The sequence below is a fragment of the Zingiber officinale genome, chromosome 5B (assembly GCF_018446385.1).
Source record: "Zingiber officinale cultivar Zhangliang chromosome 5B, Zo_v1.1, whole genome shotgun sequence".
Taxonomy (NCBI): domain Eukaryota; kingdom Viridiplantae; phylum Streptophyta; class Magnoliopsida; order Zingiberales; family Zingiberaceae; genus Zingiber; species Zingiber officinale.
Window position 1 is genome coordinate 76868309 of NC_055995.1, and position 24348 is coordinate 76892656.

General features: G+C 34.0%; 2 protein-coding genes across 5 annotated transcripts in view; both read left to right on the forward strand.

Annotated features, from left to right (window-relative positions):
- LOC121984587 (protease Do-like 7) overlaps window positions 1-15327 on the forward strand; it is a 31673-nt gene extending 16346 nt beyond the window's left edge. For 2 of the 4 annotated variants that reach the window (XM_042537588.1, XM_042537590.1), the window contains 19 exons: window positions 230-355; window positions 1828-1917; window positions 3038-3103; window positions 3252-3308; window positions 3395-3460; window positions 4117-4224; window positions 4476-4617; window positions 4698-4704; window positions 6624-6789; window positions 7211-7717; window positions 8953-9135; window positions 9210-9312; window positions 11556-11726; window positions 11807-11886; window positions 11965-12192; window positions 13288-13503; window positions 13569-13726; window positions 14404-14515; window positions 14606-15327. In XM_042537588.1, coding sequence (XP_042393522.1) covers window positions 230-355; window positions 1828-1917; window positions 3038-3103; window positions 3252-3308; window positions 3395-3460; window positions 4117-4224; window positions 4476-4617; window positions 4698-4704; window positions 6624-6789; window positions 7211-7717; window positions 8953-9135; window positions 9210-9312; window positions 11556-11726; window positions 11807-11886; window positions 11965-12192; window positions 13288-13503; window positions 13569-13726; window positions 14404-14515; window positions 14606-14713 — 2694 coding nt within the window. In that variant the 3' untranslated portion in view covers window positions 14714-15327. Of the gene's footprint in view, window positions 1-229; window positions 356-1827; window positions 1918-3037; window positions 3104-3251; window positions 3309-3394; window positions 3461-4116; window positions 4225-4475; window positions 4618-4654; window positions 4705-6623; window positions 6790-7210; window positions 7718-8952; window positions 9136-9209; window positions 9313-11555; window positions 11727-11806; window positions 11887-11964; window positions 12193-13287; window positions 13504-13568; window positions 13727-14403; window positions 14517-14604 lie in introns of all 4 variants that reach the window. The other 2 variants (XM_042537589.1, XM_042537591.1) reach the window with 2 other exon arrangements.
- Window positions 15328-17365: 2038 nt separating this feature from the next.
- LOC121987508 lies at window positions 17366-17849 on the forward strand. The gene has a single exon (XM_042541274.1). The coding sequence runs from the start codon at window positions 17401-17403 to the stop codon at window positions 17758-17760; it is 360 nt and encodes a 119-aa protein (XP_042397208.1). The 5' UTR covers window positions 17366-17400; the 3' UTR covers window positions 17761-17849.
- The last annotated feature ends 6499 nt before the right edge of the window (window positions 17850-24348 follow it).

Consider the following 24348-nt stretch of genomic DNA (forward strand, 5'->3'; position numbering starts at 1 on the left):
TCATCTCTTTCAGAAAAATGTTTCACTGTAGCGGCATTACGTTGCCTGAGAAAGCAGTTTACTTGGTCTACTTAGCTGTTGAATTCATTATTTTATTCATCTCTCAAGTCATAGTCAAGTGATTCAAAACAAAATTTGGGATTAACTTTATTTCCTTATTATTTAGCCCATGTAATTCAAATTTTCATTTAGAGAATTTGACATCTTACTTCTTTCCTTCATTATGTAGGCTGCCTCTGGAACAAAAGGTGGCTCAAGTGGTTCACCAGTAATTGATTGTCAAGGAAGAGCTGTTGCCTTAAATGCTGGAAGCAAATCATCCAGTGCCTCTGCCTTTTTTCTTCCTCTTGAAAGAGTCGGTTCTTTTTTCCACTATGTTGATTGATTCTAGATGCTGCCATGATATCCTCCATTCTCTAACACACTTGAATTTTACACACAAATACGTTTAAATTTGTAGGGTTATGAATATATGGATATTTAGTTTCATGTAGGATAACTATATATTTTGACCTGGGACTAGTAATGCATCTTGCAAATCTTTGGTTCTTGTGGTCTATTCAACTTGCCTTTTGTGCATTATAGTAATGTCATCTTTATTTTGTATGTCACAAGCAATATTTTCAAACTTTCATGTGGATTCTTCTCGTACTCAGATTCTTCATCTATCCCACCATACTTGTGTAGGATCACATGGGTGCCACACTTATGGTGGACACCCAACATCCTAGTTGCTAGCATGTAAATTTTTTAAGAAATAGCCGTGTTGAATGCTTAGATCGACAGCCTTGTCCAATACTCGTACCCAAGTCCGACTAACATATGCCATATGACTGTCATTTCATAAAACACAAATGGTTGAACCACATATGAGGTCCTTAATTTTAGGTTTTATGAAATTTATTTAAATAATTTGTAATATAAATAATGTTAAGAAATTTCATAATAAAATCTAAGTATTTGTAAATGAATACTGAATAATGTTTTTATCTGCTTGCATGGTAGAATTCCAGTTTAGTCTCACTTTGGAAGTTTTGGGCTGATAAAATATGTTCATAAGGCCTATATGAGTCTATTATCATTAACATTGCTTTAAGCATTTTGGGTTAATAGTTCAAGCCTATGAAGTTGGAACAATTATCTCAGTTCAGTCAGATCATCACATATGGTATCATAGCAACCTTAGTTGTACGTTTGGTGTGTTGATCTAAGTTGAAAGGGTTGATAGTGGAGCCACTATTAGGCCTTATAATATGTTGGCGCTACACCTTTAGGCCTTATAAGCTGGTGGCTGAGTATTTGGACCTTAATGAGGACATCTAGCTATAAGCGAAGGAGATTGTGACACCTCAGTCCCATTGGAGTTTATTGGCTAATACAAGTGAATTTATAAGACCAAGATGAGTCTATTAATTTTAGCTTAGGCTTAAACATTTTTGGCCAACAGTTCTTTATCAAGTTAATAGACTAGTTTCTCAGTTTACTCGGTTCGTTACATGCAACTATGAATAAGTGTAGTCAGTTTACTCAGTTATATCTATCAAATATCTAATTTGATAGAGATAGTTTGACTGCATCATGACAACATTTAATATATCCAAATCAGTGAAACCATTATGGCGTTTACAGTCAGTGGGATTCGTTTTTTTTTCTTAAAAAACAACCATTGTTAGTTACATGAATGTTCTTTAATGTTTACTCTAACAATTTGTCCATGCCATTATCTGTATTTCCATTTGTAAATGTTATGAATAAGTTTTTTTCCCTAGGAAATTAATGGTTCAACATGATGTGATTGTAGTTTTATTCAGTTTGAATTGCTTGCAGGTTGTAAGGGCAGTAACATTAATTCAAAAAAGTTGGAGTTCATTTGGAAGCAAGCCAGATTCTATTGCAATCCCTCGTGGCACACTTCAGGTTTGTTTTCCCTGGATATTTGCTATGCCCTTTTTTATGCTTCCCATGAGGTTGATGAAACTATGGAAGTTTAGTTTGAGGGCATTGAAATTTTCTCATGTTAAATAATTTGATCATGAAATCACACTATTCCTCAGTAGAATATAATCTCTTATGCGGAGTACACGTATCACCACATTCTTCATCTTCAGGAAATGTATGAGATTTTTTCTTATCGTCTACTATATTAATATGATGTTCTCCATTAATGTTTGATCACATTTTTGAGCTGCTATAATTTATGTGAATTTCTACATGAAAATTACATGTGAAGTTGAATACATTGAGGATTGATATTTCATACCAAGTTTTATGTTGGCTTTCTTTTACTTCAATTAGACCTACATCTGATCTAGTATGCATTTTAAGTTTACATCAAAATTGATGCTTTGATTATTTTTTTTTCTCATGTTAAATGTCCAAATGAAAGTTAAATTGTTGTGGGGATCATTACATTAACTTGGTGCACTACTAACAACAGGGTTTGAGCAAATTTACTTCTGTAACTATACTTCAGGTGTTTTTTACATCCATCCTAAAATGTCATTATTTCATGTTAGAAATATTCTACTGTGGAACAAACGTGGCATGACTGATTCTTAAGAGTAAAAAATGGTGGATAAGTTTTAGAATTCCAAAATATTCCATTCAATAACATAATAGGTTATAGGAAATATTTAAAACCACATTAGTTTTGCTCCAAAGAAAAACAATGGACATATTTATTATGGAATTTTTTTTTCTGTAAGACATGGACTGGGTCTTGTTTATTCTTCTATATGCTCAAATTTCTAATTATCGTGAGTTTTCAATTTCATATGCAAAGATATTGGTTCATAGGTTGCTGCATGAAATGTATAATTAACCTTTCACATTGAGCACCATCATAAACATGTGACCAATCATAGAGTTAGTTTGCTAGGACTGTGTTATACCACATGACTGCATTTGATGAACTTTCCTGGTATTATTGTTTGCAAGGCTGGTTTAGAATCAATTTAATTGTAATTAGTCAACTCAAATAGTTGCTATTGTCTCGTGTTTCCATGAAGGATTTTCTTTGATTTTTGAGTTATCATAGGTAACTTTTGTTCACAAGGGATTTGATGAAACAAGACGACTTGGACTTCAAAATGAGACTGAGAAGGTATGTAGGTTATTATTGGAATGCATACTGCTTACAGAATCATATGTACTGAATGAAAAGTTAGTTATGTGAATATCTGAATTTGAGTTTCCTCAACTGTGTCTATTAAAACTTTGATATTTTATTTGACCTCTTTTCTAATGATTAGATGGTGAGGCTTGTTTCTCATTCTGGAGAGACAGGAATGTTAGTGGTTGAATCTGTGGTTAGTTTCTCTTAGTCCTGTTGATGAGTTGTGTTACTTTTGTTCAATGATAATTATATGTTTTTTTGGTTTTGAAACTATTGCAGGTTCCTGGTTGTCCTGCTCATAAGCATCTTGAACCTGGTGATGTGCTTGTTTGTGTTAAAGGAGAGGTAAGCTAGATTGACTTTGAGCCTTTAATATTTAGACATCAATTTTGTTAATTCTGTCATACACGACTTATAATTATTTCTTGTTATTCATATGATACCCTCTCATAATGGTTGTTCTAAAATCTAAACCATTGTCTCTTGGACTATTAGAGTCTTTTGTTACTTCAGCCAATTGGTACTGTGTTACTTTTTGGGTCTTGTTATTGTAGAAATTGAAATGGAACTAGTCCAACGCAAAATACCTAGACATTTAAGTGCAAGGCCCCTTTCAGTCGAGTATGCCCAAGATGGTCTGTAGCCTTGTGTTTCTGAGCACACATAGGATCAGATACCATACCATAAGTGAGGATAACTAGATACCAGCTGTAGAGAGAGCACAAGATCTTGTTGGACTCAATCATTCAGAGGAGAATTGGTTCTCTTGGGGAGAGGATAAAGGACAGGAAATTTATTCAGGATAAAATTTGCTTGATTGCTACTAAAAGAACCTTTTGGATATAGAGGCTGCAACTCTTTCTCAATTTCTATAAACTTGATTCTAGTTTTAGAATTTTGTTCTTGGATCACTTACTAAAAATGAACCTTCTGTAAAACAAGTTCATTCTAATTGTTGACAATTACATAATTGTATCTTTATGATTTACAATTAAGTGTAGGTGATTACTCAATTTCTTACATTGGAAACTTTACTTGATGACAACGTGAATGGCGACATAGATTTGCAGATCGAAAGAGGTGGAGCGCCCTTAACCATGAAATTGAAGGTAAAGTTGTTTAAAAAAAAGTGTCCACCATACTGATACGGTCCAGTATGTTGCAGTTTCAATCCCTAATCTGATAATGCATTGTGATCTTTATATTCTCTTTCTTCAATTTTTATTTTCAATTAATCCATATTATAATCTGTTGCTATCATGTTAAATGCTACCTTGATCAATCTGAGATCACTTATAGTTCCAATATTTATTACATTTTTATGCTTTGACAAGTACCAACTAAGATTTTAACGCTTCAGGTTCAAGATTTGCATTCCATAACACCAAATTACTTTCTTGAAGTAAGTGGTGCTGTTATCCATCCTCTCTCATATCAGCAGGTGTTGCTCCCTTCAATTTCTCTTTTATTTGTAATCAATATCAAGTGGTACTTGGTTGGAGGTGTGCATAAATATGATATAAACTCTATCTTTAATAGGCTCGAAATTTTCGTTTCAAATGCGGACTTGTCTATGTTGCAGATACAGGGTAAGCCTGTCTCTTAAGAAATAATATTACTTTCTTTGTTAATTATTATCATACATTTAGCACACATTGATTCATTATCTGCAATTGTTTTTTTTTTCTATTGTGGAATAATGCATCTTAATATTGCACACATTTCATTTTAATGTTGGTGAAATTTACTTCATTGTATGACTAGCATCACTTTCTTGGATAATGAAGTCATAGGAATATCAATTACACAACCTCAAAGCAAGTAGTATTCTGAATGCAGTATGCTTATATTGCATTTGATTTTTTCACTGTTTGACAATAAATCAATATTTTTAACATGGTCAGAAAATTTCTCTCTTGCATAATTTTATGCATTAGCATTTCAGATTTGGATGTATGTTGGATTGCTGATATATAGTTAAGGAATTGAAAATCCATTTTGGCTTTCCAGTGTATTTAATGTTTATTCATAGTAACTGTTTTTGCCATCATTTGTCTTTTTATATCTTGAAAAAGAAAGACATATTGCAACTAGTGTAGTTTTTGCTACTTCAAATGCTTTTATAAAACTATGGTACAAACTAAGTGTTTGAAATGACATGATTTCAGAGTGAGACTAAGGTTCATGATCAGTTTATAGTTTCGACTCAGGCTTGTTTTTGTTGTTGTTGATGTCAAGGATTAGAGTATTGTTCTGATTTGGGGTATTGGTCCATGGCTAGAACCATACTACTTCGATATTGTGTTGACATGCCGGCACAATGTTGGAGGCATCAATTAGGAGGAATGCATTTGGAAGAAAAAAATAATTAAGAAGAAGAAATCCTCAAAGAATTTGAAAAGTAGTGGAGGAAAAGAAAGTAACTATTTACCTGGAGGAGTTAGAAGAAAACCATCTCATGAGATGGAGCCTAAGTAATAAGACTATGTCGAAAAAGAAGACTCTCAGAACTGCACTACTCTCACGAATGGTTCATGGTGCTCCTACTGTATTCATTGCATGGCGGAAGAAGACGGTAAGTTTGTCGAGGGGCTGCAACACCTTCCTTCTCACCAAAACCTTGCGGAAGATGACGAAGACACTGGAACCCTAGATGGAATATGGAAGATGACATAGTGCTCAGGGAAGCCTCATGGAAAAAGACACAGTGCTTGCTAAAGCCTCATGTGAGAAACCATAGATATATTTGTGTCTATTGATGAGTTGCATGTATCAGTTGACTAGTGGAACGATATGTTTTGTCTTGTGTCGACACGGTTCAATATATTAAACCTTGGTTGGAATATGTCAAAACTATTGTCAACAACATTAAACATACTTTAATTATTGAATCATGTTTCTAAAAGGGCAAAGGGATAGCCCGGTGCACGAAGCTCCCGCCATGCAGGGTCCCGGGGAAGGATCCATTGTACGCAGCCTTACCCTACTTTTTGCCAGAGGTTGTTTTCAGGATTCGAACCTGTGACCTTTGGTCACATAGCAACAACTTTACCGTTACGCCAAGGCTCCCCTTCAACAACTTTACCGTTGAATCATGTTTCTATGGAAAAAAAAATTGTATGATCAACGGTTGGTTGAAAATGAGATGTATGTAAATCAAAAGCTTCAACAATCAACACAATTGGTCTAGGGCCAAGTGGGACTTCTCAACTAGCTCATTTTTCTGTATATGTTGATTTTTTTATTGTAATATTAATAATTTCCCCAGATTTAAGTGATTCATGCATTTTCAAGTTTCATGCGATGGTCATGAATTCATTATAGTAGCATTGGTTTCTCATGTGACTCAATATTGTGTAACTTATTTTTTTTCTCTAAATTGCTATATGGTATCATAGCAGTAGTACTCTGAATGCTCTTTACTTGCAGATTTAATTGTATTTGCATCATGCTTTATAGTTGGTAATAAAATGTCCAAGTAGTTAAACTACACTACTACATACTGCAGGTATTTCCTCTCTCGAGCTGGTGTCCCACGCCATGCAATTATCAAGAAGCTTGCTGGGGAAGAGACATCAAAAATAGATGATTTCATATCAGTTTTATCAAAATTATGCAGGGGTGCACGGGTGCCTTTAGAATATGTGAGCCATGTGGACCGCCACCGGAACAAGGTGTTGTTCGTCTTCTCGTCCACTTTGCTAAATAGTTATTTCACTTCTTTGGATTTTCATGTGTTATGGTCATTGCTATTAACACTTGGATTACCTCAAGACAAAACTCTTTTAGTTTTAAATATATAGTCACAGTTCTCTCAAGCGACAATCCGTGTAATTAGTTTTATTTATGTATTTATTTTTACTTATAACATCAAAAATTTACCAATGATAATGGAGACTTGTGTTATGTTGCCTTTGCATTCCCTGTTTCACAGGATAGTATGTTTTTTCCCCTCTGCTATTGTTTTCCATAAACCCAATATTATTGTTAATCTTTCTTAATTGTTTTCTGTAAACCCAACATTACTGTTGATCTTTCTTTGTTTTACTCATCTGTTCAATCTTTTTATACTGGGTTTGCCAATTTTGCCTGCAGTCAGTTTTGATTACAATTGATCGTCATGAATGGTATGCCCCTCCACAACTATATGTCTGTGACGATAGCATAGGGCTATGGGTGGCTAGACCAGCTATACCAGCTGATTCTACCATATTTTCTTCAACTATCGACTGGGGTAGACTAGGCACAGCCCCTATGGAAACACCAGTTATTGGCGAGAGACAATTGGAAGCTGATCATCAGAACAACACTGAGAACTGGGAGGATAGGTGTAACAGAATGCAGACTAATGATGAGAACAATGCTGATGATTCAATTTCCAGGTATGGTTCCTTTGGTGACAAAAAGAGGCAACAAATAGAGGAAGATTCAATAGTAGAAGGAAGAGTATTCTCAAATGGAGCTTTGGATGACTTTAAAGATCAGAACTTGGAGCATCAACCCAACTCGGAAAATACTGAGGTTTTGCATCATCAGGTAGCAATTCGAACAAATGCATCAATTGCAGAACAAGTGATAGAGCCCGCTCTCGTAATGTTTGAGGTAGGGAAGAGCTTTCTATTTTCAGTGGTTTTATGAAAATTACAGTAGTATGGCTATCTGATTGAGCATTTACTTTTGAAAAATTCTTATGCAGCAGCTATTGGTTGATATTTGGTTCTTAGTTTTGCTTATTTATCTATTCTATTGCTCCCTTTTAATGGTGATGCTTCAATATTGTTGGTTTATCCTATAAAGGCATCATGCTTCAAATGTTATGGATGAGAGCAGCATTTGCCAGCCTTTCATTGGAAAAAAATATAATTTGATAATAGAAGACTGACATATGCTGCTTAAAATATATAACTTAAAGACTGTACAGTTTCTCTTTATTTCACAATATATTTTCAATGTAAAATCCAAAAGTCATTGAGTTTGCTTTTAGTGTCCTTGCAGTTTCTCATGAGTTGGATAACTATAGTGGTTATGTTATGGGCTTGAATAACTATAGTGGTTATGCATTTTTGCTAGAAGTATATATTAATTGGCTAATAACACTAGGGAACATGTGAAGACAGGCAGCTGTTTTCTAAATATTCAGTTACAAACATGTAGTATACTGGTGTGTTGGGGCTAGAAATGAAGTGCAAATATTTTAATAGAAAATAGTGAGCAAATGGTGCAGCTGAAATGACTGATGTGATAGTTACTTTTTGCTGCTGTTTCAACTGGATATCAACACTATAAATTGGTGCAGCTTTACTAGTCAATATGAATCTAGGTGAGAACAAGTCTTGAATATTAAACTAAGATGCATCTTGATATACCTAAGTTGTTGCAGATAAGCTTATAAAACTGTGTTATTATTGTGATATTCTGTCTAGCTTTATTAGTATTATGGTTTGAAATTTTAGCTTTTTTCATCAGAAAATTTTAGAAAAGTATGTGCTTTTGATTTCTCTACTTTTGTGGATGCTTGCAATTTGTAAAAAAAGTTGAGAAATAGCAATTTATGGTGATATAACCCTCTTAGCTCATTTGTTATACTCCAAGAGGTTCCAATCTATTTTATTTAATTCGTTTGAGTTACTTTTTTTAGATTTAACATTATCACTCTTGCATTAAATTATTGATTGTTCTTTTAAACGTCTCTTCTCTTAATCTGTGAATCCATTGTTACCATGATTTGAAATTGCTATTAGTTACATGTAAGCTGCATTGTAGTTATTACTTATTAGTTTGTATTCATACAATATTCTTATTCTTGCAAATTTGTTCAATTATGTCAACACCTGCAGGTTCATGTACCACCATCTTGTATGATTGATGGTGTCCATTCTCAACATTTTTTGGGGACAGGAGTTGTTGTACATCATTCAGAAACCATGGGTTTAGCTGCTGTTGACAAGAACACAGTTGCTGTATCTGTCTCTGATGTAATGCTGTCATTCGCTGCATATCCTATGGAAATTCCCGGAGAGGTAAGGGTTCATTGATTATTTGAAATGTAGGTCAGTTTGCTGATGCTGCAATTGCACTTACAGAATTTCCTTAGGTTGTTTTCTTGCACCCCGTTCACAATTATGCTCTTGTTGCTTATGATCCTTCTGCTCTGGGGATTGGTGCTTCCAGTGTTCGTGCAGCTGAACTTCTTCCTGGTTAGTTTATTTTCAGGTGTATCTTGTTCTTGTAAAAATATTATGTAAGATTCTCTTGCACAACTTATGTGACATTCTAATTCTCGTTCTTAATGAGAATATAATGGGAGTTGACTGTCTCTTTATCATATGAATAAATCAGGGTAATTTATAGTCTTGGTTGCATTGCTATAAAGTAAGTCTGGAACATACATAAAGAGAGTATTGAGGATTAAAATCATTTCTCTCATTTTTTCCCCATTCTCTGTGATGGAGTACTCTTGTGCCAGCGGTTAGTTTATTGTAAGTGTATTGATAAAAGGGTGTAAAAACAAGGTAAGTGATGCCTGCTCATTAAAGATTGGCAGGATTTGGATGAATGAAGAAATTATACAAATTTAGACTAAATAACACAGAAATCATTCATAATCAACAAATTAAAACTTAGATTTAACCAATTTTATCTAATAGTTTGTGTTTAGAGCTAGCTATGTGTTCATCAATATGGTAACTTGAGTCTTTCCACACATTTGTCTGTGGTCATCTTTCACCGTAACTTTGTTCGCATCCCACTCAATTCAGTAGATAGGACTTTGGTAGATTATTGGTCTAGATCACATGGTTAACATATAAATTGGTTTTATCAAGATATAATGGCATATGTTTCTAGCTGTGATAGACAACATAAATCTCTTTTATTGAACTTTATGCTTTCTTCTGTCAATTTAATAATATCAATCTCTTGTTTGTTCTCCTTTATAACTGTTGGTAGTAAGACGTGATAACTGTTGGTAGTAAGTAGTCACATCTGGCCTCGCTTGTGGCCATGGTCGGCTCGCGGTCGCGAGGTTCAATGAGGCTAGCTTGGTTTTTCCCCACCCCTCTCCTTTCCTTCATCTTTCCCTTCTTTTCCTTTACTTTTCCCTAGCACCTTGAATTTCTTTCCTTCTTCAATCCAAACCTCAGAGTAAATAGCACAAACATAGCTCTCAGTTTGTTGGGCCTATTGAAAATTATAATTTATTTTTAATTCAATTACTAGTTAATATAGTTTTATTAAAAATAGAAAATCTAAAATTAAATTGTGTAGAAGTCATTTAAATTCATCTCAATATGCTTTAGCACATGTAAAAATGTATCAGCCATTTGTATGATGTATGTAGTATGAAAAATTTTAATTCGACTATCTAATTGCTAGCTATTGTTTTATAAATAAATAAACTAAGTAAAAGTAAGTAAAAGGGCATTATAGGAATAAAATCAATCTAAAGTTATGACCACATAGTTAAATGCATGCTAAAGTGTTTTGAGTGTCAGCATCAAATGGTGTCAAATCTACCATTCTAACTGGGGACCAAAATTGTGGCATGGAATGATCCTCTTTACTTTGCCCACCTGTACGTAGCTTCATAGTCTTCTCTCTTTCTTCTTCATCTACTTCCTCCATTCCAATTCATCACCGACTTCATGTATCAAAACTCAGGCACGGTACCAAAAATGAAAATGCCTCATTCTGGTCAACCACTAAATTCCAACACGGAACAAGATTTTAAACCTTGTATTCGTAACAAGCTATGTCTTTATAATGTTTTTTGAACTGTTTGAGAGGGAATCTTAGGTACCTACTTCCAAAATAGATAGAAATCTATTTATAAATATCCAAATACATATTGATGTATATATTAGATGATAATGAGATAATACATATAGAAAAGAAACTACCTAGGAGATTACTCTAAAATATGTATATGTAGTTTTTGGAGAAACACCTAGGCTGATGAATTATGATTTGGTGATCACTAATGAGAATGATGGTGGTTACATATACAAATAGCTGCAACATTAGGGTTATGTATCAAATAGCATTTTTGGCCCAGCTAATCTATATTTTGGTTCCTTCTCATCTGCTGAAGTCTAGCTTTGAACCTCACTGCGGAGTGTAACACAACATTTTTTTAGGGAAAAAAATTGAAAGCACAAAATTTGTTGGCCTATATTTCATGCCAAGTGACTAAGTCTTCAATCATTGTGTCCTTTAGACGTAACTAAAAAACGTAGTGAAATCCATACAAATTTACTTTGGAGCATTGAAGAGTAAGCCATTTAGGAATTAAGGCAGTAAGGATGTTTCCACTTAATAGTTAGACTGGTATTTGCTTACTCTACAAATTAGACAAGGAACTAAGCGATTCATATTGTGTTTTATAGAGGTCGTATCACCCTTTTCATATATAGCTGATCTTTTTGATGATTTCTGTTTACAGAGCCTGCTTTACAGAGAGGAGATTCTGTATATCTTGTGGGATTAAGTAGAAGTCTACAAGCAACATCGAGGAAATCTATTGTTACCAATCCATGTGCTGCTCTAAATATTGGTTCAGCTGACTGCCCACGGTACCGGGCAACTAATATGGAAGTTATTGAGCTTGATACTGGTAATTTCATTGCAATTGCCATGTCTCTGAAAGCCTTTTATAAAACATGTACTTCTATTTGCTGACTCTTTTGGCTTCAGATTTTGGTAGTACCTTTTCTGGTGTGCTTACCAATGAACATGGAATGGTTCAAGCACTTTGGGCAAGCTTTTCTACTCAGGTATTCACAACTTGGATAACTGTAAATACTTTCTTTTTTTACATGTTTGTGAGAACCACATCATAATCCATGGTGCAGCTGAAATATGGTTGTAACTCTTTGGAAGATCATCAATTTGTTAGAGGCATACCCATCTATGCAATTGGTCAAGTTCTTCAGAAAATTGTCCAGCAGGCACCAGGTCCACTTCTTCTCATCAATGGTGTAAAGAGACCAATGCCATCTCTTAGAATTCTGGAAGTGGAGCTTTTTCCTACATTGCTTTCAAAGGCTAGAAATTTTGGTCTGAGTGACAGATGGGTACAGGTAATTGATTTACTCGTTCTTGATTGTTGTTCTTCAATTCTTTGCAAATGAGAATTCAATTCCACTGCATTCATATAATATAAGATGGAGTTTAATGAATTAGATATCTTAGATAAAGTTCGTCAACATAAATATTTGGGGATCATATTTTGAGTAATACTAGTCTTTTTATGATCTTTCTCTCTGTTCATTTTTGGGTGTCAATTATTTATTTTTAATCCATCATATCTTCAATAAATGAATTCAACTTGTTTAACTAAATTATCTCCAGAATCATCTTTGAAAATAACCTATTTTTCTTATTTTATTGACTCAAGTATACCTCTAAGAGCTTGCAGGTAATGATTATTTTATTTCTCTTAGTTCTGCACATCCTTCTCCACATTTTTATGTCTTCTATACTCTTGTTGATGTTGTTACATTTACCAAGTATATATTGTTTGGCAGTAATCTAATTCTATAAGTTAATAAGGCTTCAACAGTTTTCATTTCTTCTTTAACCTATACATTTAGCAACATGTGTTAAGCATGTATGTTATAATCTATAAAATGGCATGCATTGTGAGCAGTATCTAATTATATGACAATATTAACTTATATCTAGGCTTTAATAAATAAATTAACTGAGTTTTTATATACTATCTAGAACGTTAAGTGATAATTCCATTCAAATTTACATAGGGGAGCACTGTAACCTCTGTGATAGGGGAGCACTTATATCCAGTATGCTGTAACCTCAGTGATATGATAGTATTTTTTATTATTATTATTACACTGCACTGTAAGCACTGAATAAGACTAAAACTTAGAACTTTGTATTTGTTGTAACATTGTAAATATGCTTGCAATCCTTGGTAGGGGAGCAAGGCAACCTTGCAAAAATACCTTCAATTCTTCATATTTACAGCTTAGGTTGAAGTCTGGTAATAGAGTATAATGTACTGTGTTAACTTGCCTATAAATCTAATAAACATGTTTATTAAATTTTATGTTCCGGACGATAGTTTTATTCAGTTCAGAAGTTACAATTGTCAATCTTGTATCTAAGGGCACAACTTTGACTTAATTCCGTAGTTTGTGTTTCTATTGTTTCAGGCCCTTGCCAAAAAGGATCCTATTAGAAGGCAGGTCCTACGTGTAAAAGGTTCTTTAGCAGGATCAAAGGCTGAAGGCCTGCTAGAGCAAGGGGACATGATTCTAGCAATCAATAAAGAACCAATCACATGCTTTCTTGACATAGAAAATGCTTGCAGGGAGCTAGACAAAAGTGACAACAATGCTGGAGAACTTAAAATGACTATTTTATGTCAGGTAGACAGTTATTTGATTCAGAATATCTTGAGGAAAACTTGATGTTTATGTTTCTATTGATACAGGGTCAAGAAAGAGAGATTGTTGTCCGAACTGACATAAGGGATGGCAGTGGAACAACTCGCATGGTGAATTGGTGTGGATGTGTAATTCAGGATCCACATTCAGCGGTTCGTGCGCTTGGTTTTCTTCCTGAAGAAGGGCATGGTGTATATGTAGCAAGGTAAGAAACCAGCACTTTTTCAGCTACTCGGTTCTTGCTTACGGTTTATACTTATGCGACAGGATGACATTTAGCTGGTCGATAGGTAATGAAATTATGTGATCTATCATAGGAATTAATTTATAGTTATTTTGTTCTCATCTCCCTTTGGGTTTCATGTAAAACATTAACTAAACTTCATGTCGCTTATCAGCTATCCATGACTGTGTGACTTTAACTATTTTCCTTAGGAGAAATAATAAACTATTTATTTTTAAGAGAAAAGTAAGTCTTATGATTTTAAGTGTAAAAATGGGGTATTTCTGAGCTTTTGTAATGCCAATAATAATGGAGGATACTTGTGGTTCATGTGCTCTTGCCACCATGATACCAACTTGCATATTTAATTTTTATGCTTAATTAGTTGAAGATAATAGTGAGGGTTCATTTGTTGCTCTTGAAACAATATTCTGTTTTTATGGAAAATGTTTTGGTAGCACATCCCTGCTAAGGGTTGGGATGAGCAATCCCTCAGAAGTGCAACCATTTTCTTGTGCTCAGAGACCTTTAACTGTTATGTGCATGAACATTCCACTCTTCTGGCACATTGATTTTCCACAAAAATTTTATGCTTCTGAAACGACATAAAACTCTAATGTGTTATTGCACTTTGGTAAATGATTGTTTTCTTTGTCCAGAAGGTGCCATGGAAGTCCAGTTCATAGATATGGTCTTTACGCCCTGCAATGGATAGTCGAGGTAAATGGGAAACCAACACCAGACGTGGAAGCTTTTCTAGAAGTGGTAAAGGTACGCCTTATCGTGCCCATCTCTGCTTTTTGTTTGATGAGTTTAAGATGTATAAGATTGATTATATATATATATATTTCAAAAACACAGTCTGGAGCATGGAGAATTTGTGAGAGTGAGGACAGTACATTTGAATGGGAAGCCACATGTGCTGACATTGAAGCAGGATCTTCACTACTGGCCAACTTGGGAACTTAAATTTGATCCAGAAACGTCCATGTGGCGACGAAAAGTGATAAAAGCTTTGAGTGACAGCCAAATATCAGGACTGAACACACCATTCAAGTTGTGAGACATCACATGCAAGACCTCCTACACAAGTTTCGTCTTTAGTTTGAAGAAATCACGTTGGTAGCGGCAGAGCCCTTTAAGTTATAAGAGCTACAAAATCCACCTGAGTCCAATTTGCCACAAATGACCTCATGATCCTCCATCATGAGGTATATGTCCATTTCGATAAGTGTGGCTATATCTTATTTTAAAGTACATAATTCAAGATTTGTCTCTAAATATGCAATAGTAAACTCCGAAGAGTAACCAGTCTAGATCTTTTAGTTCATTTGTCCACCATTATCTCGATCGCTTTATCAGCCTCTTGGACTTGCTCCCAGCTGCACTTGTTAAGCCATTAGCTTCCCCAGGCAATGTGTAAATTTGAAATAATTGCATCTTAGTAGCGTTCCTCAAATTGTTGTAACTGAGAAAGGCCTAAGGTGGAGATATGTAGTGCATAAGCTCTAGCTGTTAAAGTTTAAATGTTCCACAGTTAATGATTTAATACAAGTTCTTGTTGATTAATTTTGTCATTATTATTTATGGACACTAATGAAGAAGTTAAGCCAACATTCTATGATCTCTGGATCTAGCGAACAAGTGACATTAGCTTTTTAGTTTTCCAGCGAAACTAATGTTGTCGATTACTTGTGAATTGCCGTTTGTTGACTACTAATATTGTTGATTCTCAAGGCCAAAGGATTTTTAGTTACTCTTCCTCTTCATTTTGCCCTCGCCTTGCGATCGTCATTTGCTGCTTGCTTGAGACCCACGGCAAAATTTTGAACCAAGTTAGTTCTCCATGAGCATAAGCTATCATTTACTTGATGGAAAGATCATCAATCTGTCTAATTAATATTTGATACTTAATTAGCTAAGTACATGGTTTTGGTAGGAAATATTTCCCAATTTGAAATACAATTAAGGGCAAGAAGGTATTCTTGTTGGTGCATTGATCAAAATTAAAATGATTTAAAACATTTTTCATGTTTTGAGTTTGAATGGAAGACCGAATTAGTTTTAATTGAAGACTAAGTTGAGAGGGCAAGTCTACTCAAACCATCTTAGAGAATCCAATTTAATTGATGCGGTGATGATGAGGGATCCTATCCTATTGTCATGATGGAGGTCAAAGTCAAGAGAGTCAATAGGTAGACGGTGATAATGAGAGGCTCCACTCCTCTTGTCCCTCTCTCTCTCTCTCTCTATATATATATATAAGCGTCGATGCCCATGCACAACAAGTGTTAGAGGCGTTTGGAATTGATCTAGGTGCCTTGAGCTTTAGTTTAACGTAAATTTTTTTTTAATTCTAAATTCTTTAAATCCTACCACCTTAAATATTATACATAAAATTTTAAATTCTAATCTTTAAAATAATTCTTTAAATCCTACCACCTTAAATATTATACATAAAATTTTAAATTCTAATCTTTAAAAAAAAATTATACACCTTAAATATTATATTCTAAACAGTAAATCCTATACCTCAAATCCTAAATCTTAAAGATAAAGCTTAAAAAAAATAAAATAAAAATTACGCATCCTAAATATAATATATTATACTTTATGAGCATATATTTTTTTTTCCATTTTATTTTTTTAGTTTGAATACTGTAATTCAACCCTTAAATTTTAAAAGTAAAATTAAATTAACTTAATCCTATTAACCCTAGAACTAAAAGAAAATAATAAAAAAAGAATTTGTACATATACTAAGGTGCCTCAATAAAAATAAAATAAAATAATCTAATTTTATAATTAAGGCACCTGCGTATATTGCAAGTGCCTCAGTCGCGCACAGGTAGGTACGTGTGTTTGTATATATAAAATTTAGTTTACATAAATAAAGAAATATCTTGCAAGCGATCACACGAAATGGGTTACACTCTTTCTCTGCCATCATCTAGGTAGGATAATTATTGATTTGCTTGTTGAGGTTAGTTAAACCACAATTAAAGTCAAGATTAACAAATTGCCACGTCAAAATATTTAAGGACATTGTTCAATTTTCTAAGTGTCACTTGTCAAAATAAATTTGACAACGTAATTAATGACCCTCTCAACTCTCGCTCGCCAACAAACTTTGTGAATAGAGAGGCTAAGTGATTATGCTCCATCTTATAGAATATGGATCATTAATTCATTCATAAATTAATTTTTGACATTATTTTATAAAGAAAGACAAGTTCAATTCATCATCTTTTTATTTATCATTTTTTTTTATTTACCTATGAAACACATTTTAGATATATATTTGAAAGTTGTTTTTAAAAATATTCATCTCATTTAAAATTTATATACTGAGAGGGAAGGTGTAGCAAGGACATTTTAGTTGATTAACAATTCCATTGTTTTGCAAAATAGCCCTTTGAAGAAGTCTCTCCTTTGTTTTTTTTTGTCTTTATCTAATTGAAAACAACCCTTGAGATTTTTTTCGTTTCTTGGTTCTTTGAACCGACTTCGCCGGTCGAATAAACCCGGTTCGATTTCTGAACCGCTCCTCAATTTCTCCGTCGCTCGTCTTCCTCTTCGCTTCTATAAAACCGTGCAACAGGCAAGCCACCACTTGCACCACCGCCGGAGCACCGAGCACTGGCATAGCGGCAGCGATGCGTATCCGGCTCCTCGACGTCGTCGCCAGCCTCGTGTTGCGTGCAGCGAGGAGACTCTCTGGCTGCCCGCGCGACGTCGTCTCCCGCTCCGGCCGGCGCCGCCGCCGCCGCGAGAAGAGGGAGTGGTGGAATTGGAGCTACTCCGACGACGCAGCCGGGGCCGAAGAGGACGGAGGCGTGTGGCGGAGGACGATTCTGATGGGCGAGAAGTGCAAGCCGCTGGACTTCCCCGGAGTCATCTACTACGACGCGGACGGCCGACGGCTGTCGGAGGTGCCCACACCACGCTCGCCCATGCGGAGCCCGTTTCTGTCCTACACCGCCAGGAGTCCGGTCACCGCCGGTTACAGTACTTAGTTCGCTGTCTTCCCCTGCTTCAGACTCTGTTTTGTCACTTTGTGGTTGATACTCTAGTGTTTATCGTATATTTTTAAATTTATTATTTATATAGTAACTATAAACACTAGCAACATAATATAATTTTGAGCCTTAACTACAAAATAAATACACTATTAAAAATGAAATAAAAAAATCAGTATACCCTTTAATAAATATAAAAATTATGTATTACATTTCGATTAATACAAAACTTTAAATGTACATTTTAATAAATTGCTAAAAAATTAAATTATAAATATAGATTAGTTATAGAAAAATTTTGGTTGATTTACAGGCACCTCTGTTTGTACATGTACATTTTAATAAAGTCATGTTGTTGACTTTAGGCAGATATTGCAGGTCGTCGAAAATCATTGACCTTATAGAGTATAACTTAATTTCTCTTAAAATCAAGAAAAATATTATGAGTTGACTTTGAGAACAAAACAAGAGCATGCATCTATACCCAAGATAATACATAAGAACTGAAGAAGTTAAACTGGCCGAATTTGAGCTTGACATGATGAATGTGATGAACACACACGAAAGAGTAGATATTCTATTTAAAAATTTTATTCTATATTTTAAATAAGATAGTTAAAATTTTTTTACATCACTTTATTTATTTATTTTTAAAATTATGTATTTATAAATAGTACTTCTTTAAATTAAAAAAATGAATTTTATTTTCTAAATATTATGGAGGAGAGAGAAAAAATAAAAAAGTTGATATATATAATGCATTGAAAAATAAATATATAAATTTAATAAAATAAATTTTTTATTCTAAATTATATATTTTAGAGAGGAAAATTAATGTGAATGCTTTAACTAACCTTTAACATCATGAAAGACAAATGACCACAAATCCCTACCCGCAAAAGCTAATCACAATTCTTTTTATAATTTATCATTTATATAAAATAATAACAAATATTTCGAGAAAAAGAAAAGAGTGAAAAAAATATTAACGGAGTGAGATAGGAGAAAAATGTCTTCTTAGAGAACCAATGACAAAGGAGGAAAAAAATACATAGAGCACTAATGAGAGAATGAGTAGATGAACAACTAATTACATGAAAAAAAATATTAGATGTAAAGTCTTGTATAGTTATTTTATAGCTCTAGATATGATTTTAGGACTAGAGAATATAATAGTTATAATTAATATGTAATTAAATGTAGTTACCATTATAATTAATTGAAGAGCACTATGGAAATTGCTTGCATTTAAAGCCAACAAAATCTAAAAAGTACTAGAATGAAAATCGAAGCAAACTAAATTTGGAGCAAAATCTAAATGAAATCTATTTATTTTTTAAAATAATAATGAGTTCTAATAAAATTAGGATCCTAGCTATAGGTCTTAATTGCCTATGCCTTGAGCCGGGCTGGCGATGAACACACGTAAGAGTATCTATATTAGATAACTTATTTAAAAATTTTACTCTAAATTCTAAATTTTACTCTAAATTTTAATGAATAATACTTCCTTAAATTTAAAAAATAAATTCCATTTCTTAAATATTACCGAGGAGAGAGAAGAAATAGGAAAATTGATATATATATAGTGTATGGAAAAATGAATATTTAAGTTTAATAAAATAATATTTTATTTTAAATTATACCTTTTAGAGAGAAAAATTAGTGTGAATGCCCTACGTAACCTTTGACATCATGAAAGACAAATGGCCACAAATAAAGCTAATCTCGATGAGTTTCAGTTCCCAATTATCAGATTGATGGCTTCGTCAGGCAACAACCTTAAATTGAGTTGGCAGAGGAGCAATGCTGGCGATAGCCAAGAAACAACCTTTTAGATACGGCAATTTACCAAATGACACATATAGATATTTTAATTGACCAAAAGACATATTCTATTTTGGTATTTATCAAAGGACGTACTTTTTCAAGTGCACTTCTCTTTTTATCCTTCTGACCAATCAAACTTTTTTTTTTTTGTCATTTTTCTTTTCTCCCTCTTCTCTTTCCTATCTCCTCTTTCATCAACGACATTTAAAATTTAGTTAATTTTTTGATAACATTTTAATACATTTAGATAAGCTAAAATAAACTATGAATAGCAAATTTGAACTCTTTGCAACATCAGGAATCTACAGGAACTGAAATGGGTGTAATCTGAGGTCTCTAGGTCCATCAGTGGGTTTCAGTCAAAACTCACTGATGGAACTAGAGAGCTTCGATTGCACCCATTTCAGTTTTTATGAATTCCTGGTGTTGCAAGGAGTTCAAATTTGCTATCCATTATTTATTTTGACTTTTAGACGGTGTTAAAATACAAGAAGAAAGAATCAGTAAAAAAAATTCATATCATGCCCAACGTGGGCCTGATATAATTCATATCAGGCCTAACGTGGAGCATTTTTACTGATTCTTTCTTCTTATATTTTAACACCTTCTAAAAGTCAAAATAAATAATGGATAGCAAATTTGAACTCCTTGCAACACCAGAAATCCATAGAAACTGAAATGGGTGCAATCGGAGCTCTCTAGGTCCATCAGTGAGTTTTGACCGAAACCCACTGATGGACCTAAAGAGCTCCGATTGCACCCATTTAAGTTTCTATGGATTTCTGGTGTTGCAAGGAGTTCAAATTTGCTATCCATTATTTATTTTGACTTTTAGGAGGTGTTAAAATATAAGAAGAAAGAATCAACAAAAAGGCTCCACGTTAGGCCTGATATGAATCATATCAGGCCCACGTTGGGTCTGATATGATTCCATATCAGGCCCAATGTGAATCTCACTCTATTAGGAATGCTCAACTGTTTTAGGAACTCTTCATTTCATAATGGATGTATTTACGATTGCTCTAAGTAGAAAAATAGATAAGGGCATCAATGCATATCCTCCTACATAAATGTTTCAACTAGTGATGAAATCAAGTGGAAAAAGGCAGTAGCAAAACGTTGAGAGTTCTCTGACAAATTAGAGAATGTATAATGTTTCATTACCTATAAGAAATACATATGCAAACACTTAGAACAAATAGTCATAGTATAGTTATTGAAAAAAAGAGAAGATATGTATAATTCCAATAAATAGAATTGACACAATACCATATAGACCTAATTCTTCTATTAGCATGTAACTGCAAATAAGTCATGACTCACTTATTTCTTCTTTCTTTGTAAAAGAAAATTAATCCAGAAAATGAGATCACATACGAGAAATAAGGGGAAAGGACAAAGTGACACCACTCCAAATTCTGAAGGCTGAAAGAAAAGTGTGTCAATTATTTAAATGGAAAAAAGATACCGAGCAAAAGGTAGAGGAATTGCAAAAATCGTTACTTTTCAATATCCAATCCAGCATATTTGAAGAGGTATTCAGCAGTTAAGGTTTTTCCACATAATTTTTCAAACCTCCAACAAAGACATACATCATGAACTGAGATTTAAGTCAAAATAAAATGCTACATTGGAAATGAAGAGTTCCTAAAACAATTGAACATTCCTAATAGAGTGAGATCCACATTGGGCCTGATATGGAATCATATCAGGCTCAACGTGGGCCTGATATGAAATTTTTTTGCTGATTCTTTCTTCTTGTATTTTAACACCTTATAAAATTCAAAATAAACAATGGATAACATATTTGAACTCCTTGCAACACCAGGAATCCACAGGAATGTAATCGGAGGTCTCTAGATCCATAAGTGGGTTTCGGCCAAACCCACTGAGGGACCTAGAGAGCTCCGATTGCACCCATTTCAGTTTCTATAGATTCCTGGTGTTGCAAGGAGTTCAAATTTACTATCCATTATTTATTTTGACTTTTAGAAGGTGTTAAAATATAAGAAGAAAGAATCAACAAAAATAATTCATATCAGGCCCACGTTGGGCCTGATATAAATCATATCAGGTCCACGTTGGGCCTGATATGAAATCATATCAGGCCTAACGTGGAGCCTTTTTGCTGATTCTTTCTTCTTATATTTTAACACCTTCTAAAAGTCAAAATAAATAATAGATAGTAAATTTGAACTCCTTGCAACACTAGGAATCCATAGAAACTGAAATGGGTGCAATCGGAGCTCTCTAGGTCCATCAGTGAGTTTTGACCGAAACTCACTGATGGACCTAGAGACCTCAGATTATACTCATTTCAGTTCCTGTAAATTCCTGATGTTGCAAGGAGTTCAAATTTGCTATCCATTGTTTATTTTGACTTTTAGAAGGTGTTAAAATATAAGAAGAAAGAATCAACAAAAAAGCTCCACGTTAGGCCTGATATGAATCATATCAGACCCACGTTGGGCCTGATATTATTCCATATCAGGCCCAATGTGGATCTCACTCTATTAGGAATGCTAAATTATTTTAGGAACTTTTCATTTCCAATGTAGCATTTTATTTTGACTTAAATCTCAGTTCATGATGTATGTCTTTGTTGGCGGTTTGAAAAATTATGCGGAAAAACCTTAACTGCTGAATACCTCTTCAAATATGCTGGATTTGATATTGAAAAGTAACAATTTTTACAATTCCTCTACCTTTTGCTCGGTATCTTTTTCCCATTTAAATAATTGACACACTTTTATTTCAACCTTCAGAATTTGGAGTGGTGTCTCTTTGTCCTTTCCCCTTATTTCTCGTAAGTGATCTCATTTTCTGGATTAATTTTCTTTTACAAAGAAAGAAGAAATAAGTGAGTCATGACTTATTTGCAGTTACATGCTAACAGAAGAATTAGGTATATCTGGTATTGTGTCAATTCTATTTATTGGAATTATACGTATCTTCTCTTTTTTCAATAACTATACTATGACTATTTGTTCTAAGTGTTTGCATATGTATTTCTTATAGGTAATGAAACATTATACATTCTCTAATTTGTCAGAGAACTGTCAAAGTCTTGCTACTGCCTTTTTCCACTTGATTTCATCACTAGTTGAAACATTTATGTAGGAGGATATGCATTGATGCCCTTATCTATTTTTCTACTTAGAGCAATCATAAACACATCCATTATGAAATGAAGAGTTCCTAAAACAGTTGAGCATTCCTAATAGAGTGAGATCCACATTGGGCCTGATATGGAATCATATCAGGCCCAACGTGGGCCTGATATGATTCATATCAGGCCTAACGTGGAGCCTATTTGCTGATTCTTTCTTCTTATATTTTAACACCTCCTAAAAGTCAAAATAAATAATGGATAGAAAATTTGAACTCCTTGTAATACCATAAATCCATAGAAACTGAAATGGGTGCAATCGGAGCTCTCTAGGTCCATCAGTGAGTTTCGGTCAAAACCTACTTATGGACCTAGAGAGCTCCGATTGCACCCATTTCAGTTTCTACGGATTCCTAGTGTTGCAAGGAGTTCAAATTTGCTATCCATTATTTATTTTGACTTTTAAAAGGTGTTAAAAAATAAGAAGAAAGAATCAACAAAAAGGCTCCACGTTAGGCCTGATATGATTCCATATCAGGCCCAACGTGGGCCTGATATGAATTTTTTTTACTGATTCTTTCTTCTTATATTTTAACACCGTTTAAAAGTCAAAATAAATAATGGATAGCAAATTTGAACTCCTTGCAACACCAGGAATTCATAGAAACTGAAATGGGTGCAATCGGAGCTCTCTAGGTCCATCAGTGGATTTTGACCGAAATCTACTGATGGACCTAGAGAACTCAGATTACACCCATTTCAGTTCCTGTAGATTCCTGATATTGCAAGGAGTTCAAATTTGCTATTCATAGTTTATTTTAGCTTATCTAAATGTATTAAAATGTTATCAAAAAATTAATTAAATTTTAAATGTCGTTGATGAAAGAGGAGATAGGAAAGAGAAGAGGGAGAAAAGAAAAACGACAAAAAAAAAGTTTGATTGTTCAGAAGGATAAAAAGGGAAGTGCACTTGAAAAAGTGCGTCCTTTGGTAAATACCAAAATAGCATACGCCTTTTGGTCAATTAAGATATTTAAGTGCGTGATTTGGTAAATTGATATTTTAGATAAGGAAGCTCAGTGCTTGTATTCAGAGCCTTTTATTACTCCCTACAACGAAGCTAAAAACATTTTGCAAATTGTGGATTGAATGTTACATCAGGAAAACCAACTCCCAATGTGTGTGTCTAGGGAGAGGCAATGGCGGATCCAGACAAAAAAGAAAGAGGATGCTCAAAGAACTGAAGCTTATCTTCCTTCTTGTTGCCCCTCGAATTGTAATATACTGGTGAAATTTTTTAAGAAAAAGGGGGTGCTAAGCACACCTCCGCTTCCCCCTAGATCCGCCACTGGGGAGAGGGGAGGCAGGAGGAGTGGCTTATCTGAATAATAAGTCCTAATGTACAGATCCGTTAATCCGAATAGTCTGTTAAAGATGAATAAACTTTAAGATGGATGGTTTTACACGATGGATTTAGTATGTAAGGAAGAAGTTTCATTTGATTTAGACCTCTTAAATTAAGAGGGTTTCTTTGATTGTTTCTACTCCCTTGAACTCTTCCTCATTGAGACTAAACTAAGGTTGTCGTCTAATCTCGTAGAAAACTTCTGCTACATTGTAGGAATCAACTATAGTGACAAATAAGA

What these genes read in the sequence shown, in the direction of transcription:
- LOC121987508 (XM_042541274.1), top strand. Translation starts at nt 17,401, where the DNA reads ATGCGTATCCGGCTCCTCGACGTCGTCGCCAGCCTCGTGTTGCGTGCA.